The following is a 17,056-nucleotide window of genomic DNA, read 5'->3' as shown; positions in this document are numbered from 1 at the left end:
TTAAGAGAAAGGGGGCTGGGCGGCTGGCGTGTTCTTGTCTCCAGGATGGTGTGGACGGTGTGGGAAATGGCAGCAACATTTGTGGTGCGAAAAGGGTTGCACACGAGAGGGGCCGTTGAAGGGAGGGATGGGGGTTGTGCTGTCTGTGCTCGGACTGGCCTTTGGCGCAGGCGCAAATGGAGCATTCCAGTTTTTGGGGGTTTTTTGGCCCCATGGAGGTTAGGGATGTGTAGTTTGTAAGAACGTAGAGACGTGGATGAGGGGTTGTGTTGTCAATTTTCTAGGTTGGGGGGCCTTTAGTTTTATTGTTTTGCCCGGTGGAGCGATGCCATTCTCCTTTTATATATATAGACTAGCTGTGCTCGGCCACGCGTTGCTGTGGCGAAGTATGGTGGTATGGGAAATAAAGTATTGAGGAATTGGTGGTAGTTAAGGTAAAGGGTAAATGTTTCCCCTGACTCTGGGGGTTGGTGCTCATCTCCATTTCTAAGCCGAAGAGCCGACGTTGTCCGTAGACTCCTCCAAGGTAATGTGGGATGACTGCATAGAGCGGCGTTACCTTCCCACCGGAGCAGTACCTATTGATGCACTCACATTTGTATGTTTTTGAACTTCTGGGTTGGCAGAAGCTGGGGCTAACAATGGGGGCTCTCTCTGCTCCCCCAATTCAAACCTGCGGCCTTTCGGTCCAGAAGTTCAGCAGCTCAGCACCTTAACACGCTGCGCCATCAGGGGATATTATTTCCTAAAGATTGTGAATATACAATATTTCTGATTGATTTTTTTTTGTCTGTTGGAGGCAAGTATGAATGCTGCAATTAGGAAATATGATTAGGATGTAACAATTATTGCTCTCCCTCTAATTAGGACTTTATTTTTCTTTTCTTTTTGTTGTATCAACCTAGAGGCGTGGATGATGGGTTGTGTTGTCAAATTTCGAGGTTGGGGAGCCGTAGTTTTGCTGTTTTGTCTGGTGCCCTGATTCCATCACTCTTTTATATATATAGATAGATTTTAAGTGGGAGGTTCTGTTACTTTCTATATTCACGTATATGATAGTAGTAATACTGAAGTCGCTGAGATTTCCTTTTCGGTATATTGTGGTAGTAATTCCATCTTTATCTGGATGAAAAACCATTCACATTTACCAAGAAGTTCATAGATTTCCTTCTGAGTGTGCAGATTTAGTATTAGGTTTGTTGTTTCCGCGAATAATACCAAAACAAAAAGAAATATAGAATTGATAGCTTTCAAAACAATCCAAATCCTTAATAGAAAATTGGATTATAGAATTATATAGAGTTGGAAGAGACCATCTTTGTTTGAACTCTATACAGCAGATTTGTTGAGTAGACATTTAATTTATTTGTTGCATTGTTCATTCCTAAAAGTGAATTCTCTGTTATCTCAGAACTCTTGACGCAGCCTGTCAGCTGGTGTAAAGTAGAATTAATTGCACTGAAGCCTGATTTTGTGAATGTGGTGAAAGATCCTTCCCTGCCTCCTCTTGTGGTCATGTCTCTGAGCATGAAGACAGTCCAGAACACAAAGACCCATCAGAATGAGGTGAGCCCTGAACCTGTATATACGCGAGTATAAGCCAACACGAATATAAGCCGAGGTACCTAATTTTACCACAAAAATGGGAAAACTTATTGACTCCAGTATAAGATGAGGGTGAAAACTATATGTAGCCTAGGTTGTGATAGTTTGATGAACAGAAAAATGCTTTAAAGGGTTACTGTCTTAAGAGAGAACTTAAACTGGCTTAGTTACTGTTCATTCTCTTTTTCATTTCTATGTAGATAATGGCGATTACAGCTTTAGTACATCACAAATTTTGTCTCGACAAAGCACCACCTGTGCCTCCCTTTCAGACCCATTTCTGTGGTAAGTATAAGGAGAAACCCACTGTGCTGGTTTCCTTATCACTCCCCTTTTTTCAAATCAATGACTTGCATGGTTTAGAGATGAGTGACAAGCATCATTCATGTCTTGGCTATGTATAGTCATGTTTCCTCAGTCCTCCCTGGTGAAGATGTTGAGAGCTTCTTCTTTTTCATTTCCACAAATGACAGAAATCTAGGAAAGGCAGTGAAAATATACAGCATGCTAATAATTGAGGACCAGGTAATAAAAACTAATTTGTGTCCTTCAGGATAGTTTTTACATTGAATCATTTGCTCTGAGAAAAGGAGATGTATATTTTAAACCATTTGTGACTTTCTCCTAGGTTGGGAACAGGGTCCAGGATGAAGAAAAAATGCGACAAAAGCTCAGGTGCCAGGACTAGGAGACATCTAAACACCCCCAAACTTTACAATCATTAATCTATATAAACTTGACTAATTTGCCAATGTGATATTCATATGAATGACAGAATGAGATAAACTTAAAAGCCATTTGAGTCCCATTCAGCAGAAAAGCCAGATATTAAATAAATAATGTGGCAAAATATGTTTCATTTAGCAATGTTGACACTTGAGGCAAGGCAAGGATATTATTGAATGGATGGATTATGAGAAGAGGTTAAAAATATTCCACTGACTGCTGGTTATTTTCCAAGAAACATACAAAGTGTTGGATGTTACTTTAAGCCTTATGTGGTTGAAGTCAACATTATGTATGGAATTGCCTTTTCCCATACAATCTGACCTATACACTCAGGTCTTCTGGAGGACATTTACTATAGTCAGTCAGAATTAGGCTGGCAGGTATTTACCAGAGAACTTTTCTTCAGCCACTTCCACCCCACAGTTGTGGAATGACCTGCCAGAAGAGTTACATCAGATAGATATGGTGTCTGTTTTTTAAAAAACAGCATTGAAGACCAATCTCTTCCAGTATGTCTATCTAGATGGCTTATGCAATCTGTGGGACTCTTTTTCCTGACCTCTGTTTTCAACCTCTACCATTTAGCCATCTTATTCTAACTTTTGTACTGTAATGCTCACCTTTTTTTGGCTAAATGACTTAACCTAAAATGTGGTGTGTCATTGAATTCGAAAGCTTCATTCACGAGGCCTTCCAAACGGAGGGGGAGGCTTAGAAGGTCTTGCATATGAAGCCAGATGGGAAAGATGCAAGACTGGGAACAGGATGTGCCTTCCCCTCACTTCTTGGGCCTTCAGCTGCTTGCCCCAGTCAGGCAGGCTGCGGCAAATGTATTTTTATCTTTTTGTTAATGCGCACTTCAGAATTGATGGCGTGCTACACTCAAATACAATATTCTGGCAAGATGGCAGCCAGTTAGTAGAAAATGAGATGCTTTTGGTTCTTTCATTAACATAATTCAGGTTGACATGATATGTGCTTCTTTTTCTATAAGAATCATGAAATACTGATGCAAAAAGCATACACATGGAGAAAACGAATTCTGAACCTACGGATTTAGTTTGGTTGCCAGAACATCAACTAAGCTTACAATCATTCATCACCAGATTAGCTTCTAATTATTGGCCTTACTTTGAGGGGGTGGGATAGAAACCAAGCAAAGGCAGGACTTTGCTTGAATGTTCATCCTTTCCTGTTGGATCGTGGCTCTGTGGGTGGGCAGCCATTTTGTTCACACTATTAAACAGTTGGGGGGGGGTCTGAAATTTTTGCAGATTTTATTTCCATCATGAAGAGAACCAATACCGAACCTGAATCAGTCATCTGTGACTGAGTTGCACATATTGTTGATGGATTCCTGCATGTAGTTTTAGATCCACAGTTTTCTTATCTCCTACTGATGCTGGGCGTGTATGTTCAGATACCTTTGGTGTTGTCATCTCACAAGGAATGTGTTTGGAATTGTCTTCCCATCACAAATGCAATTTCTCATACTATTGAATCTCACAACAACATTTTTCTTGCATAATATGGCTTATTCTTTAAAAATTTCCATTTTGTGTGTTTTTATTTCTTTTGCAGTTATTTCCAAACCAAATGATTGCATTTTCCCATATGACTTCAAGGAAACAGCTAGGCATAAGGTAACACCATTTCTCTTTTATAGTACTTTGCATGTTGTAGCCTTCATCTTTTTAGGAAGGATGATCTCATGGTGATAGAGTTGAGGTGTATTCCCATAGGTGCTAGAGATGAAAACGTTGGGACAGATCTTTTAACTTTATTTTTGTATGGATGCTTTATCTGCTAAATTATGAATGATTCTATTATATAGCCTGCTATACTTAGCACTTTCAATTAGAAGCCAGGATGGTAACTGTTAAGATTTGAAGCATGAGTGACATGAACGTTTTTTCTCCCCTTGCTTTGGTTTTTGTATTCTGTCTTTTACTAGATACGGTCGGTCTTTTAAAAGAACAGCAGCTTTGATTGGAGTAATGAAAGGCTTTCTGCACATGGTTATTATCCACTTATTGTTTATTTAAAGTATTTCTACCCTGCTCTTTTGTCAAAAATGTTTCTATAGTGTTAGTAGCAAGACAGCCTTTGCCTTCAGGCTTAAGAGAAGGAGGAAGGAATGAGTAGAAGGGAGGGAAAAAACAAGGCCAGACACTGGTTCTTACAATTCATATTTTGACCACCTAAAATAGTGAAATGGCAGTTAACAATGTGACATTGTGCTTTTTTGCTTCTGTCTCCAGTTTTTCCTTTCCTTTTCACTCTTATGATACTGTAAACATGTGCCTTACGCAGTGTTGTTTAGGAAATTACTGGCTGTAGGATAGGCTTTGTCAGATCATTTGCAGCTGCAAAATGGATCAACAATTTACCTTGTTTTTAATGTATATGCAAAGATGTTGGTGGTGGTGTTAGAGTGTGGGCGTAGCCTATCTGTTAGTGAAATCTGTTATTTATGTTGAATTAGATATGTGTGCTTTGTATAGGAAGGATTTCTGAACTTTTGCAGTTGTAAACCTTAGTTATATGTGCATCTCATGAATTTGAGATTGTAGACACATAGCATGGCTGTATTAGGACTGTGGGGCAATACCATTAGAATATTTTTAACATCTGATTTATTTTTATCTTGTTTAGAAAGCCAAAATAGAGATTGCCACAACAGAAAGGACGCTGCTGGGCTTTTTCTTGGCAAAGATTCATAAAATTGATCCAGATGTTATTGTGGTAAGTAACTCACTGCATTTGTTCATTGCAGTGAACAGATTCTTTCTGCTGTTATCATTGGCTAAGCTGCTCTGATGGGGTTGGCATACATTTTAATTACTGAAAGTGAATATGTTAGCAATGAAAGTTACATCAGTTTCAACAATGGAGTGAAAAAATCAACAGCAACTGGGATGACTACCACAAATGCTTTAATTCGTTAAGAAAATGGTGCTGGAATGAGGTAAAGAGATTTCAATAAAATATGTTTCTTGTAAGTATGTTTAGGATTGTAGTTTTGAATGTAGGTTTTTTTCAGAAGTACATCTCAAGGAATTCATTATTGTTCGTACTCTGGAAAGTGCCTATTGGATTGCTTGAAGTATCTTTTAAATTCTACTTTATAAACTTCTGTGATGCAGTTTCATTTTTGATCTACTACCACTAGTTACAGATTTAGGATTGAGAAGAGAAATATTCCAATATGTTTGTTGTTTTATGCATGGTTTTGGACAATTAAAATAAGTATTAGCACACACTTGGGTTAATATGCTTCACATTGCATTGTCCATAGAAACTAATTATGTAACACACTGATTATGGCACAAACTTTCAAATGGTATGATCTTACTATCTATATTCTGATAAACTGAACTCATACAAGAGATATATTGTGTTCTTATTCATTTTTGTTTCTCTTTTTAAGGGGCACAATATTTATGGCTTTGATTTGGAACTACTACTCCAGAGAATAAACTTTGGCAAAGTCCCACACTGGTCTAAGATAGGTCGACTGAGGAGATCAAATATGCCAAAACTTGGGGTAAAATGTTACTTAAGTCTCATTGCTTTCTAATTAAAAATATGTTATTTAAATTCCTGTATTTTGAGTTCTTCATTTGTTATGACTAGTCCTTTACCATTGCTTACATACCAATCTTAGTTTTCAATAATGTTGAGTGTCATATTTCAACAATGAGACAAAGCCAAGCAAATTTAGTTTACCTGATAGAGATATTGACAGATTAATGACTAATAGATGTACTTTTGTGCATAGTCAATTGTGAGGAAAATGTAGGTTGGCTTGAGTGACAAATCATTCCCTAGGGAATTGTTATGTTTTTTTCCTGTTCTGCTAAATATCTTAGTGTGTTACATCTGGCAGTTTTTCTTATTTACTTTGTGAATGGACTTTACCTATGGAAACATTTCACTCTTTTCTGTCTTGCTACAAAATACTTAGGTTTCCTTATCTTCTTTATCTTACCACCTGTGTTTTTGATGATTAGGTTCTTGGTTTCATCCAGATGCTGATTTGACCACAGTGATATACTTGCCTAAGCCATAGTTGTACAACATTGATATTGTGATGTGATGTATGCACACAAAGTTTGCTCTTAGAATCATAGAATCATAGAATAATAGAGTTGGAAGAGACCTCATGGGCCATCCAGTCCAACCCCCTGCCAAGAAGCAGGAAATTTCATTCAAAGTACCCCCGACAGATGGCCATCCAGCCTCTGCTTAAAAGCCTCCAAAGATGCTGCCTCCACCACACTCTGGGGCAGAGGGTTCCACTGCCGAACAGCTCTCACAATGAGGAAGTTCTTCCTGATGTTCAGGTGAAATCTCCTTTCCTGTAGTTTAAAGCAATTGTTCCGCGTCCTGCCGTGTTTCCCCGAAAATAAGACAGTGTCTTATATTAATTTCTACTCCCAAAGTTGCGCTAGGTCTTATTTTCAGGGGATGGCTTATTTTTCCATGAAGAAGAATTCGCATTTATTGTTGAACAAAAAAAATTTGAACATTTATCATATATTGTACAGTAGTTGTCATCACAAACCAGCATAACTAGACAAACTGTGAATCCTATCAAGAATTTCTTGTTACTACCATTATTTTCATGTACAGCGATCTATGGTACATACATTTACCAAGCCTGCATACTGTTTGGCGGGCATAATTCCAAACAAAAACTTTGCTAGGTCTTATTTTCAGGGGTGGCCTTATATTTAGCAATTCAACAAAATCTCTACTAGGTCTTATTTTCTGGGGATGTTTTATTTTAGGGGAAACAGGGTATACTACAAATTAAAGCTATAAGATTTTTTCTGTGTCTCTAACAGATTTCAGTAGAAACTCTTTATTTCCTGTGTTGACATATGACCTGGTATTGCAGGAGATAGGTAACTTGGAGCCCTCCTGATAGACCACAGATCTCACGATCACAAACTATTGGCTATGCCAATGTTGAGTTATGGGAGGCATTAATTTGAAGGCACTATATTGACCTCAAGGACAAGAGAAGCATAAGTGGAAAGACTTCCTTCTGTTTGGGTAAAGGGAAGGATTCTGTACTTGTTGTCTTTCAGGAAGTCTATGAGGAGATGAGCTTCAGTTTGGTGAGTCAACATAGGCTGTTTTCCTGATATTTTGGAGACCTGCATGTGTTTTTGTTTGTTTTTGACTGTGGGTTTCTACCTTAGCACATAATTCAGGAAGAGAGAGAAAAGGGCAGGTATTCCAGGGGCAGGTATTCCAGACAATTGGGCCCCTATATATGTAAGATGATGAACATGGGTGTTGGTAGAGTTGTTACACCAACATAAAGCATATCCTTTATGCCTTATTTTATTTCTTGCTGGAGGATCTACTGTGTTATACCTGCAATCAGTGAAAGTTGGTTGGCCTTTTGGAAGGCCCATGTATCTACACTTTAACTTATCAATTATAGTAAAGTGTTTTTTCTATCTCAGAAAAATGGAACATAGTCTTTGTTCCATTTGCTTTTCAAGCTTGGATCTAAATACTTGATTCCAAGCTTCCCCCTTAATAGGTGATTATGAGGCACAGGGACAAGAGCCTCACACCTCTGAAAGCATGGAGGTGACATTAGAGGGCTCCGCAGATGGAAGAGCTATTATTAATTCCCAGAAGAAGAGACATGTGGTTGTAAGTGATTCTCTCTTGCAAGGAACAACAGCAGTGGTATGGACCTGTTGGGTGTCTCAAGAGGTTTCCCAAGGATGGAGGCTCATAATGTAACAGAGAGGATAACAAGACTCAAGAAACCCTCCAGTCATTACCCCCTCCTTCAGATCCATGTTGAAACTAGTGATACAGCAAGATAAACTATTCAACATATTGCAAGACTGTGTGGCTCTAGGGGGGAAGATAAAGAACACGGGGCACAAGTTATCTTTAAATCATCCCTTCTTATTTAAAGAGCATGTAAAAAGGGAGAAGATTGCAAGAAGTGAACAACTGAATTTCAGATGGTGCCATCAAAAAATATTTGGCGTCTTGGATCATTGGCTGCACTTTCATGAAGTGGTATTTCTGTCAGGAGTTGGTTTGCACCTCATAGCCTTTGGAAACTATATTTTCTAGGAGTTTTGCAGATCAGATTAGGAGGACTTTAAACTGAGCTAATTTGAGAAGAAGAAGATGGTATTCTCTCCAAAAGCAGGGAGACACCAAATACTTGGGGGAAGTGCTTTGATACATGGGAGATTGTGCTAATAGTACAAGAACCCAAGAGTGGACAGAAAAAAGAAGAACCAGCTGAGGAGAATAACTTGTGGTATTACATCTCTCTCTACACCAGGCTAGCACAACCTGTGGCTCTCCAGGTGTTTTAGACTCCAGTTCCCAGAATTTCTGACCAGCGGATAAGCTGGCTTGGGCTTCTGGGAGTTGGAGAGCCACCGCTTATGAAGGCCTGTTCTACATTAATACATAGAGCAGTGATGGCGAACCTATGACACACGTGTTAGCACTGACACGCCTAGCCATTTTTACTGACATGCGGCTGCATGCCAAGAAGGACGTTTCATCCTAGACTTCTACATGTCCAGGTTCAGTAGCCAAGGATGAAACATTTGCTGTAGTGTAGTGTAGACACTCTGTGCCAGAGGTCTATAGGCCAAAGCAACAGAACACCGGCAAAGAGCGTCTAGTTCTGGAACTTCCAGTTAGGCCTTTAGAGGATCTTTGACCTCACTTCCTCCCAGCGAGCAGGAAGCAGTGGAATGGTGCAAGGGAGTCATCTCTGGGGGCCCTGTGATCGGCATTACCTGCAACCACATAATCACAGCAACCATCATCCAATCTACTGTTCTGGGGTGTTGTGGATTTCTAATTGACCATCATTATTGAGATAATTGAGGGGGAACCTGGGAGAGGTAAGGGCCTGTCTATGGGTGCCATTTCCCGCCATTAGAAATAGCGGCAGTCATCTTAATTTATATAAGGATCGCCATCTTGAAGCATAGTGCAGACTCCATTTCACCACTATTGCTGTTGTGTATCCTTATTAACCCCTATTTCTGCTTATTAACCCTGCCCTTTCTTAAAAGACAGTTACATGTGCTATCTTGTGGCCAGTTAGGCTAGTTAACCCCTAATTGCCTGCAGGGCTAACAGGCTATCTATAATTCTATCTTCTGTCACTGCCCCCCTGATGGAGAACCTAAAAAATAAAAAGACAAGGTTCAGTAAAGGAAGTGGTAGTAGCAGTAGCCGGCCCTTTCAAGAGACATGGACCGAGATGTATGGCATTATAGAAAAAAATGGCAAATCATTTTGTGTTCTACGTACTGAAACAGTAGTAAGCAGAACGTGGAATATAAATAGACATTTTGAGACTAATCATTCCCAGCTCTTGAAAAAAAGTGAAGCTGAAAGCAAGGAATATATTTCCAGGCAGCTTCACCTTTATAAGAGCCAATCTAATTCCATCCTTAAATTTGTAAAAGGCTTTACAAATTTAACATCTGCAAGTTTGAACATTGCTCACTCCATAGCTCAGCATGGAAAAACATTTAGTGAGGGAGAATTTATTAAAGAAACTCTTTTAAGATGTGCACCAGTTCTATTTCACGATATGCAGAATAAAGATGCAATTAAGAGAATATCTGAGTTGCTACTCAGTAGAAATATCATAAAAGACCAAATAATGAGACTGAACACAAACGTACATCAATTAAGACAGAGGTCCCCAAACTTTTAAAACAGGGGGCCAGTTCACGATCCTTTGGACCGTTGGAGAGCCGGACTATAGTTGGCCACCAAGCAATAACAATTAATAATAATAACAACAATAATAATAAAAAGAGGGTTGGAAGAGACCGTTTGGGCCATTGAGTCCAATGCCCTTCTGCCTTTGTGCACTGAAAGCACAAGCAAAGCATCCCTGACAGATGGCCACCCAGCCTCAATGTTAATAATAATAATAATAATAATAATAATAATAATAATAATAATAAAGAGGGTTGGAAGAGACCCCATGGGCCATTTGGTCCAATCCCCTTCTGCCTTTGTGCTTTGAAGAAATTAAGGTATTTCTTGAGGATAAGGATCTGGGAAACTTTCCTCAGCTCAATGATAAGTGGGTCAACACCCTGATGTTTTTTACAGATGTCTCTGTTCATATTAATGAACTGAATTTAAAGTTACAAGGTTTTGACAAAAGTATTGAGGTTATGTTTGGATACATAAAAGCTTTTGAAAGTAAACTTAAAATTTTCAAACGAGATTTAGAAACTAAAACTTGTAAGTATTTTCCTCGAGTAAAAAACTATTTTGAGAAGGCCAGTGCAGCTGTACAAAATGAAATGGAACCCTTGCATATAGAGTACCAGCACTTTTAGGCTCATTACTTGACCATTACTTGATAGATTTAATCAATTTAGAAATATAGAACAGACCATGAAAATAATTAAGTATCCTGATGTAGTAGTCTACTGTAGTTTCGAATTAAATGGTTTCCAATGGATGCACATTGATGATTTGGAGATGCAACCTGCAGAATTTCAAGACAGCATCTGGGCTCAGGTGTTTGTGGACTTGAGATCAAAGCTTGAGAATCTGGAAAGGCGTCACTTGGAGAATCAAGAGGAGTGCCAGGACAGGAAATTTAGAGTTCCTGGAATCAATTACCAGAAACTTTTAGCACCCTGAAAAATATAGCAATGGCTTTACACACAATTTTTCCCTCTACGTACTTTTGTGAGACGTTATTCTCAGCGTTAAATAATATCAAAACCAACAAAAGAAACAGATTGACAAATGAAGTTAGTAGCGCTTGTTTGGGCTTGAAGTGTACCAAATACCAGCCTTCAATTGAAGATTTAGCCAATGAAATTCAGCAACAAAAAAGTCATTAATAGGCAGGTTAGTTAAAGAATTCCTCCTTCCCCTCGCTTATCTTAGTTCACAGCACCCCACACAAGTTAAATCCTATCAAGACCAACAAAAGAAACCAACTCACTAAGCAGATAAGTTAAATAGTTTTTGGTTTATTAAATACAGTTATATATTACAATTATACATTTTTGTTATTTAAACTATAAATATTGTGAAATTATGGGTTTTTTTCTTGAAGTGACGCACCACCAAAGTCATGCTAGGTTTTCTGGCGAATTTTGACACACCAAGCGCAAAAGGTTGCCCATCACTGACATAGAGCATGGAAACTAAATAAGATGAACTCTTAGCAGCAGAAGTAAATTATGATTTGATAGGCATCATTGAAACATGTTAGGATGGTGTGATTGGAATGTAGTAATGTAAAAGTATAATCTATTCCAATGAAATAGATCAAACAAGAAAGGAGTAACAGCAGCAGTATTACATGTCAAGGATGTGCATACCTGTGAGTAATTCCATGACTTAGATCATGGAAAACAAGTTGAGAGTCTTTGGGTAAAAATCAAAGGGGAAAGAAACAACACGGACCCCATTGTTGACACCTACTTATAGCCTCCAGCCAGAGTGAACATTTGGATGTTGACTTCCTAAAAGAAATGATGAAATAGTAAATAAGAAGAAATATAGTAGTAATGGAATACTTCAACCATTCTGACATTTGTTGGAAGTTACACTTTGCAGAGAGTACAATTTCTCACAAGCCTTGCAGACAATTCATAGTTAAAAGGTGGAGGAAACCAGGGATTCGGTTAGGATTTGATCTTAACCAATATAGACAATATGTGCCTGGTGGTGCAGCGGATTAAACTGCTGAGCTGCTGAACTTGCTGATTGAAAGGTTAGTGGTTCGAATCTAGGGAGTGGGGTGAGCTCCCGCTATTAGCCCCAACTTCTGCCAACCTAGCAGTTCGAAAACATGCAAATGTGAGTAGATCAATAGGTACTGTTTCTGCGCGAAGGTAACGGTTCTCCATGTAGGCCACATGACCTTGGAGGTGTCTACGGACAGTGCCGACTCTTCAGCTTAGAAATGGAGATGAGCACTAACCCCCAGAGTCGGACATGACTAGACTTAATGTCAGGGGAAAACCTTTACCTTTAATATAGACAAACTTATCAATGGGGTGGAAGTTGTGGGATCCTTGACTGGGAATAATTAGGTCCTCTTGGAATTTGTTATATGGAGGGAAGAGTGAGCCAGGGAAGAGTGAGCCAAACTTAGACATGCAGTTTGGGGCTCAAAAAAGCCAATTTGATATTCTTAGGGTGAAACGGTGAGACCTTATGGTCACAGTTACTCAAAGGGAGGTTCTTAATGTTGAGATAGTGAAGGCACTGTTGCAAAAAATCTAATGAGGAATACAACTAGATGCATAAACAAACAAGGATGAATGTACAAAGATAGCTTTTTATTTTATTTTTATAGCTTTATTTTTTTATTCTGCCAACAATATGCTGAGATTAAAAAAGAAAGTTATATGAAATGGAAATCTGAGGAAGCACCAGAAAAAATACAAACAAATATTTGTAGAAAAGCTGAAGCTCAGAATAAACTCAGGCTTGTAAAAATAACAATAATAAGGATTTTAATCTTATTTCTTTGTTTGATAGGATTAGAAGGGAGTGCAATGGATGTAGTATAGCTTGGTTTTTGACAAGGTCCCCTATGATATCTTTAAAGGCAAGCTGGTGAACTGTGGGTTGGAAAGCATTATAGTTAGGTGGATATGTAATTGACTGACAAACCAAACACAGAATTCTCACCAATTGGTGGTCTTCATCCGGGAGAAAAGTGGCTAGTAGGAAATGGGATCACACTAATAAAATGAACTTAAACAGAAATAAATGTAGATACTTCATCTGGGTGAGAAAAATAAAATGCACAAATATAAGGTAGTTAACACTTTAAAACATAGTAGACCACAAGCAAAACACAAACTAACAGTTTGTGGTTTGGCATCAGAAGGAATTTCCAGAATTGATCCAGGAGTATCTGGGGGAAATAGCAGTCCTGTTTTATTCTGCTCTGGTTAGACATAATCTGGAATACTTTGTGTAGTTCTGGGTACTATAGTTCAAGAAGAATATTGACAAGTTAGAATATGTTCAGAGAGGAACCACCAAGTTGTTCAGCTGTCTGAAAACCAAGCCTTATGAGGACCAACTTAGGTGTTTAGCTTGGAGAAAAGAAGACTAAGAAGTAAATGATACTACTGTATTTTTAAATATCTGAAGGGATGTCATGTGGGCCAATTTGTTTTCTACTGCTTCAAAGACTAGAGTAAAGGTAAAGGTTTTCCTCTGACGTTAATTCCAGTCTTGTCTGACTCTGCGGGTTGGTGCTCATCTCCATTTCTAAGCCGAAGAGCCGGCATTGTCTGTAAACACCTCCAAGGTCATGTGGCCAGCATGGCTGCATGGAGCACTGTTACCTTCCCGCTGGAGCGGTACCTATTGATCTACTCACAGTGGCATGTTTTTGAACTGCTAGGTTGGCAGAAGCTGGAGCTAACAGCGGGCACTCACGCCGCTCCCGGGATTTGAACCTGGGACCTTTCGGTCTGCAAGTTCAGCAGCTCAGTGCTTTAACACACTTCGCCACCAGAGTTCCTACAAAGACTAGACTAGAACTAGTCAATTAATATTACAAGAAAAGAGATTTGGCCTAAACATTAGGAAGAACTATTTTACAGTAAGAGCTGTTCAACAGTCAGACAGTGTTTTGGAGAGTGGTGTACTCTTAATCTTTGGAGGTCTTTAAGCAGAGGTTAGATGTGCATTTATAAGAATTGCTATAATTGTATATTCCTGTGGCAGAGGGTTGTATTAGGTGGCCCTTGTAGACCCACTCAGAACTAAGATTATGCTAAGACTACCCATCTTAAAAGAGCTAAAAGAGTAGTGATCACTTGTTACCTTTGTTTTCCTCTATAGTGCTTCTTGTGATACTAATGGTTTACTTGTTTGCTCTCTAGCAACTTTGTATAATTCTAATAACAGTTACATGCTCCATTTGAAATAAGATATACTGAATGGTTAAACAGTTGTAATTTTTGCAGCAAGGTATCATTTATTGGAGATTAAATCACATTCTGTTCTCTAAGTGAAGCAGATTCACAAAAAGGTGAATTTGTTTATTGGAATTGCTGAATGAAAATATGAAGTTATTAGTGCTTGTAATAAATGATGTAGCAAGCCCTTTACAGCCCTATAAAGTTGTTTATATGAGAAAGGAGAAACTTCTGCATGATGTCTGTTTTGGTTAATTAGCCCTGAACAGAAACCTCTAAAGATGTTTTTCTTTTTCATGGCTATTAAGGGTCGTAGTGGATTTGCTGAAAAGAGTGCAACTTGTGGTAGAATGGTCTGTGATGTAGAAATTTCAGCTAAGGAACTGATTCGTTGTAAAAGTTACCATTTGACTGACCTTGTCAATCAGATTCTGAAAAAGGAAAGAGTGACAATCCCACCTGAAGAGATACGAAATATGTACAGGTATGTCATTGGGATACTTTTATTATAATGACTCAAATAACCACTAGTATTAATCCGCTCACAGCAAGGATAGGTGCCCTCCAGATGGTTTAGTTGGCAACTCCCCCCTTTCTTGATAATAGGCCATGCTGGTTGAAATTGTTCATAGTAGTAATCCATAATGTAGAGGGCACCAGGTTACTTATCTCTGACTTGGAGAATTAGGAAGGAATAAAAAATAAACTGTCTGCTAAGAGAGAATAATTACAGATATTTTAAAAAAGTGAAAGAAGAATATGGTGTTAGTTTCCTATACGGAGGTTCATGCTAGATTGACTAAATACTAAATCACTTTCTTTCAATGAAGGCTTGACTTTTCTTAGATAATTGAAAGTCATGATTCACTTCTTTGTAGAACATGAAATGTAACAAGATAGGCAACAGCATACTAGCTGTGTGATTAATAAAGCACAGGTTAAAGAAAATAATTTGTCAACATATATATAAAGTACAGATGCTTCCACCCAGAGAGCTGGAGCCCCCGATGGCGAAGTGGATCAAACCCTTGTGCTGGCTGGCAGGATTGCTGACTTGAGGGTTGGGTTGCTGACCTGAAGGTTGCTGGTTTGAATCCAACCCGGGGAGAGTGCAGATGAGCTCCTTCTATCACCTCCAGCTCCATGTGGGGACATAAGAGAAACCTCCCACAAGGATGGTAAAAACATCAAAACATCTGGGCGTCCCTTGGGCAATGTCCTTGTAGATGGCCAATTCTCTCACACCAGAAGCGACTTGCAGTTTCTCAAGTCGCTCCTGACACGGGGGGGGGGGGGGGGGGACAGCTTTCAGGCAATTCAAGAATGCATCTTTTCAGGAAACTTCCTCTTTCAGTAGATTTTTTGGAAGCTTATTTTCATAATCATGCCCATTTATTATCGCATATGTTCCCATTTCAGTTCCCATTTCCAGTTCAAAACCCTCACTTTTGTGTTGGCCTTTGCACTTCAGGCATTCACCAGAGTATTAGTTGCCACAATGACCCACCTGAGACTGCAGGGCATTCATATTTTCGCAAACCTGGAGGATACCCTCCTAAAAGCTAACATTTCTTTGTGGACTCACAAATCACCATGACAGTTCTCCAATACCACAGCTTCATAGTCAGGAAACAGAAGAGTCATCTTGTCCCTAGTTTGCTTAGGTACCCTGATAAACATAGGAAAAGTGTACATTGAGTATGGGTACATTTATCATGAAGATCCATTCTAGCCAACGTGAAGGACCCATTCAGCTACTCTATAGGTGGCAAGATTGCTTTTTCTTTTTGCAGGGATCTTTTCTATCTCATGTTTCTTTCTCTCTGTCTCTCTGTCTTGATGACCTGGGAATGAATGGGGGAATTGCTAGGGATCCAAGAAGAAATACTTCCAAAACAATGCAGTGAATGGAATGAACGTTTTCTTGAAAGGCTTCTTTTCCTCCTTAGAGTGCATGGATACGCACAGTACATTCCCAATATGCAACTCTATCTACTCCTTATTTTTGTGCCTAGGTAGAATTTATGAAATTATCTTGACTACAGTTTGTGTGGCAATTTCTTTTACCTGATTTGTTATCTGTCCTCTCGGAGCCCCTGGTGGAGTAGTGGGTTAAAGCCTTATGACTTGAAGGTTCGGCTGCTGATCTGCAAGCTGCCAGGTTCGAATCCCACCCGGGGAGAGCTTGGATGAGCTCCCTCTATCAGCTCCAGCTCCATGCGGGGACATGAGAGAAGCCTCCCACAAGGATAGTAAAACATCAAAACATCGGGGCGTCCCCTGGGCAACGTCCTTGCAGACGGCCAATTCTCTCACTCCAGAAGCGACTTGCAGTTTCTCAAGTCGCTCCTGACACGAAAAAAAAGCTGTCCTCTGCATCCCACCTGTTGTATGTTGTGTGGCAAAATTTCACTGTTGATTATATTGATTTCTGAATTATCAGACCTTTTTTTGAAACAAACCTTATTTTATTAGATTACATTATATTAACATTGTTCATGATTGTTCTTGTGATTTCAAACCCAGTTTGGAGCCCATAAGTTATACAGTGGAAAAACATGAAATGAGTGTGTCCAGTTCACTTTCTAAAGATGTGGCCTGTTCCCAAGTCTCTTCTGTGTTTGAATTGAGACTCTATTTTACTAAATGCTTTATTTTATGAAGTCTTCCTGCTGTTACAGTCCTTGAAGGCATGCTACACTTCAGTGCCTCAGAGATGTACCATTGTTTGCTCTCATTAAAATGGTTAAAAACAGTGTAATTTTTGGAGACAAATA

At 39.1% G+C, this 17,056-nt stretch overlaps 1 protein-coding gene across 12 annotated transcripts in view; it reads left to right on the top strand.

Moving 5' to 3' along the window:
* Positions 1-17,056, top strand: part of pola1 (DNA polymerase alpha 1, catalytic subunit) — a 279,719-nt gene that overhangs the window by 44,817 nt on the left and 217,846 nt on the right. For all 12 annotated transcript variants that reach the window (XR_010004268.1, XR_010004265.1, XR_010004266.1 and 9 more), the window contains exons 15-20: positions 1,412-1,566; positions 1,806-1,890; positions 3,916-3,977; positions 4,990-5,079; positions 5,765-5,881; positions 14,588-14,763. Coding sequence is in view for 6 of the 12 variants with exons in the window: in XM_008107337.3 (XP_008105544.2) it covers positions 1,412-1,566; positions 1,806-1,890; positions 3,916-3,977; positions 4,990-5,079; positions 5,765-5,881; positions 14,588-14,763 (685 nt within the window). In the remaining 6 variants the exon portion in view is untranslated. The remainder of the gene's footprint in view (positions 1-1,411; positions 1,567-1,805; positions 1,891-3,915; positions 3,978-4,989; positions 5,080-5,764; positions 5,882-14,587; positions 14,764-17,056) is intronic.

Source organism: Anolis carolinensis, chromosome 3 (assembly GCF_035594765.1).
Source record: "Anolis carolinensis isolate JA03-04 chromosome 3, rAnoCar3.1.pri, whole genome shotgun sequence".
Taxonomy (NCBI): Eukaryota; Metazoa; Chordata; class Lepidosauria; order Squamata; family Dactyloidae; genus Anolis; species Anolis carolinensis.
Note: the sequence above shows the minus strand (reverse complement) of the source record. Positions and strands in the feature narration are given on the sequence as shown.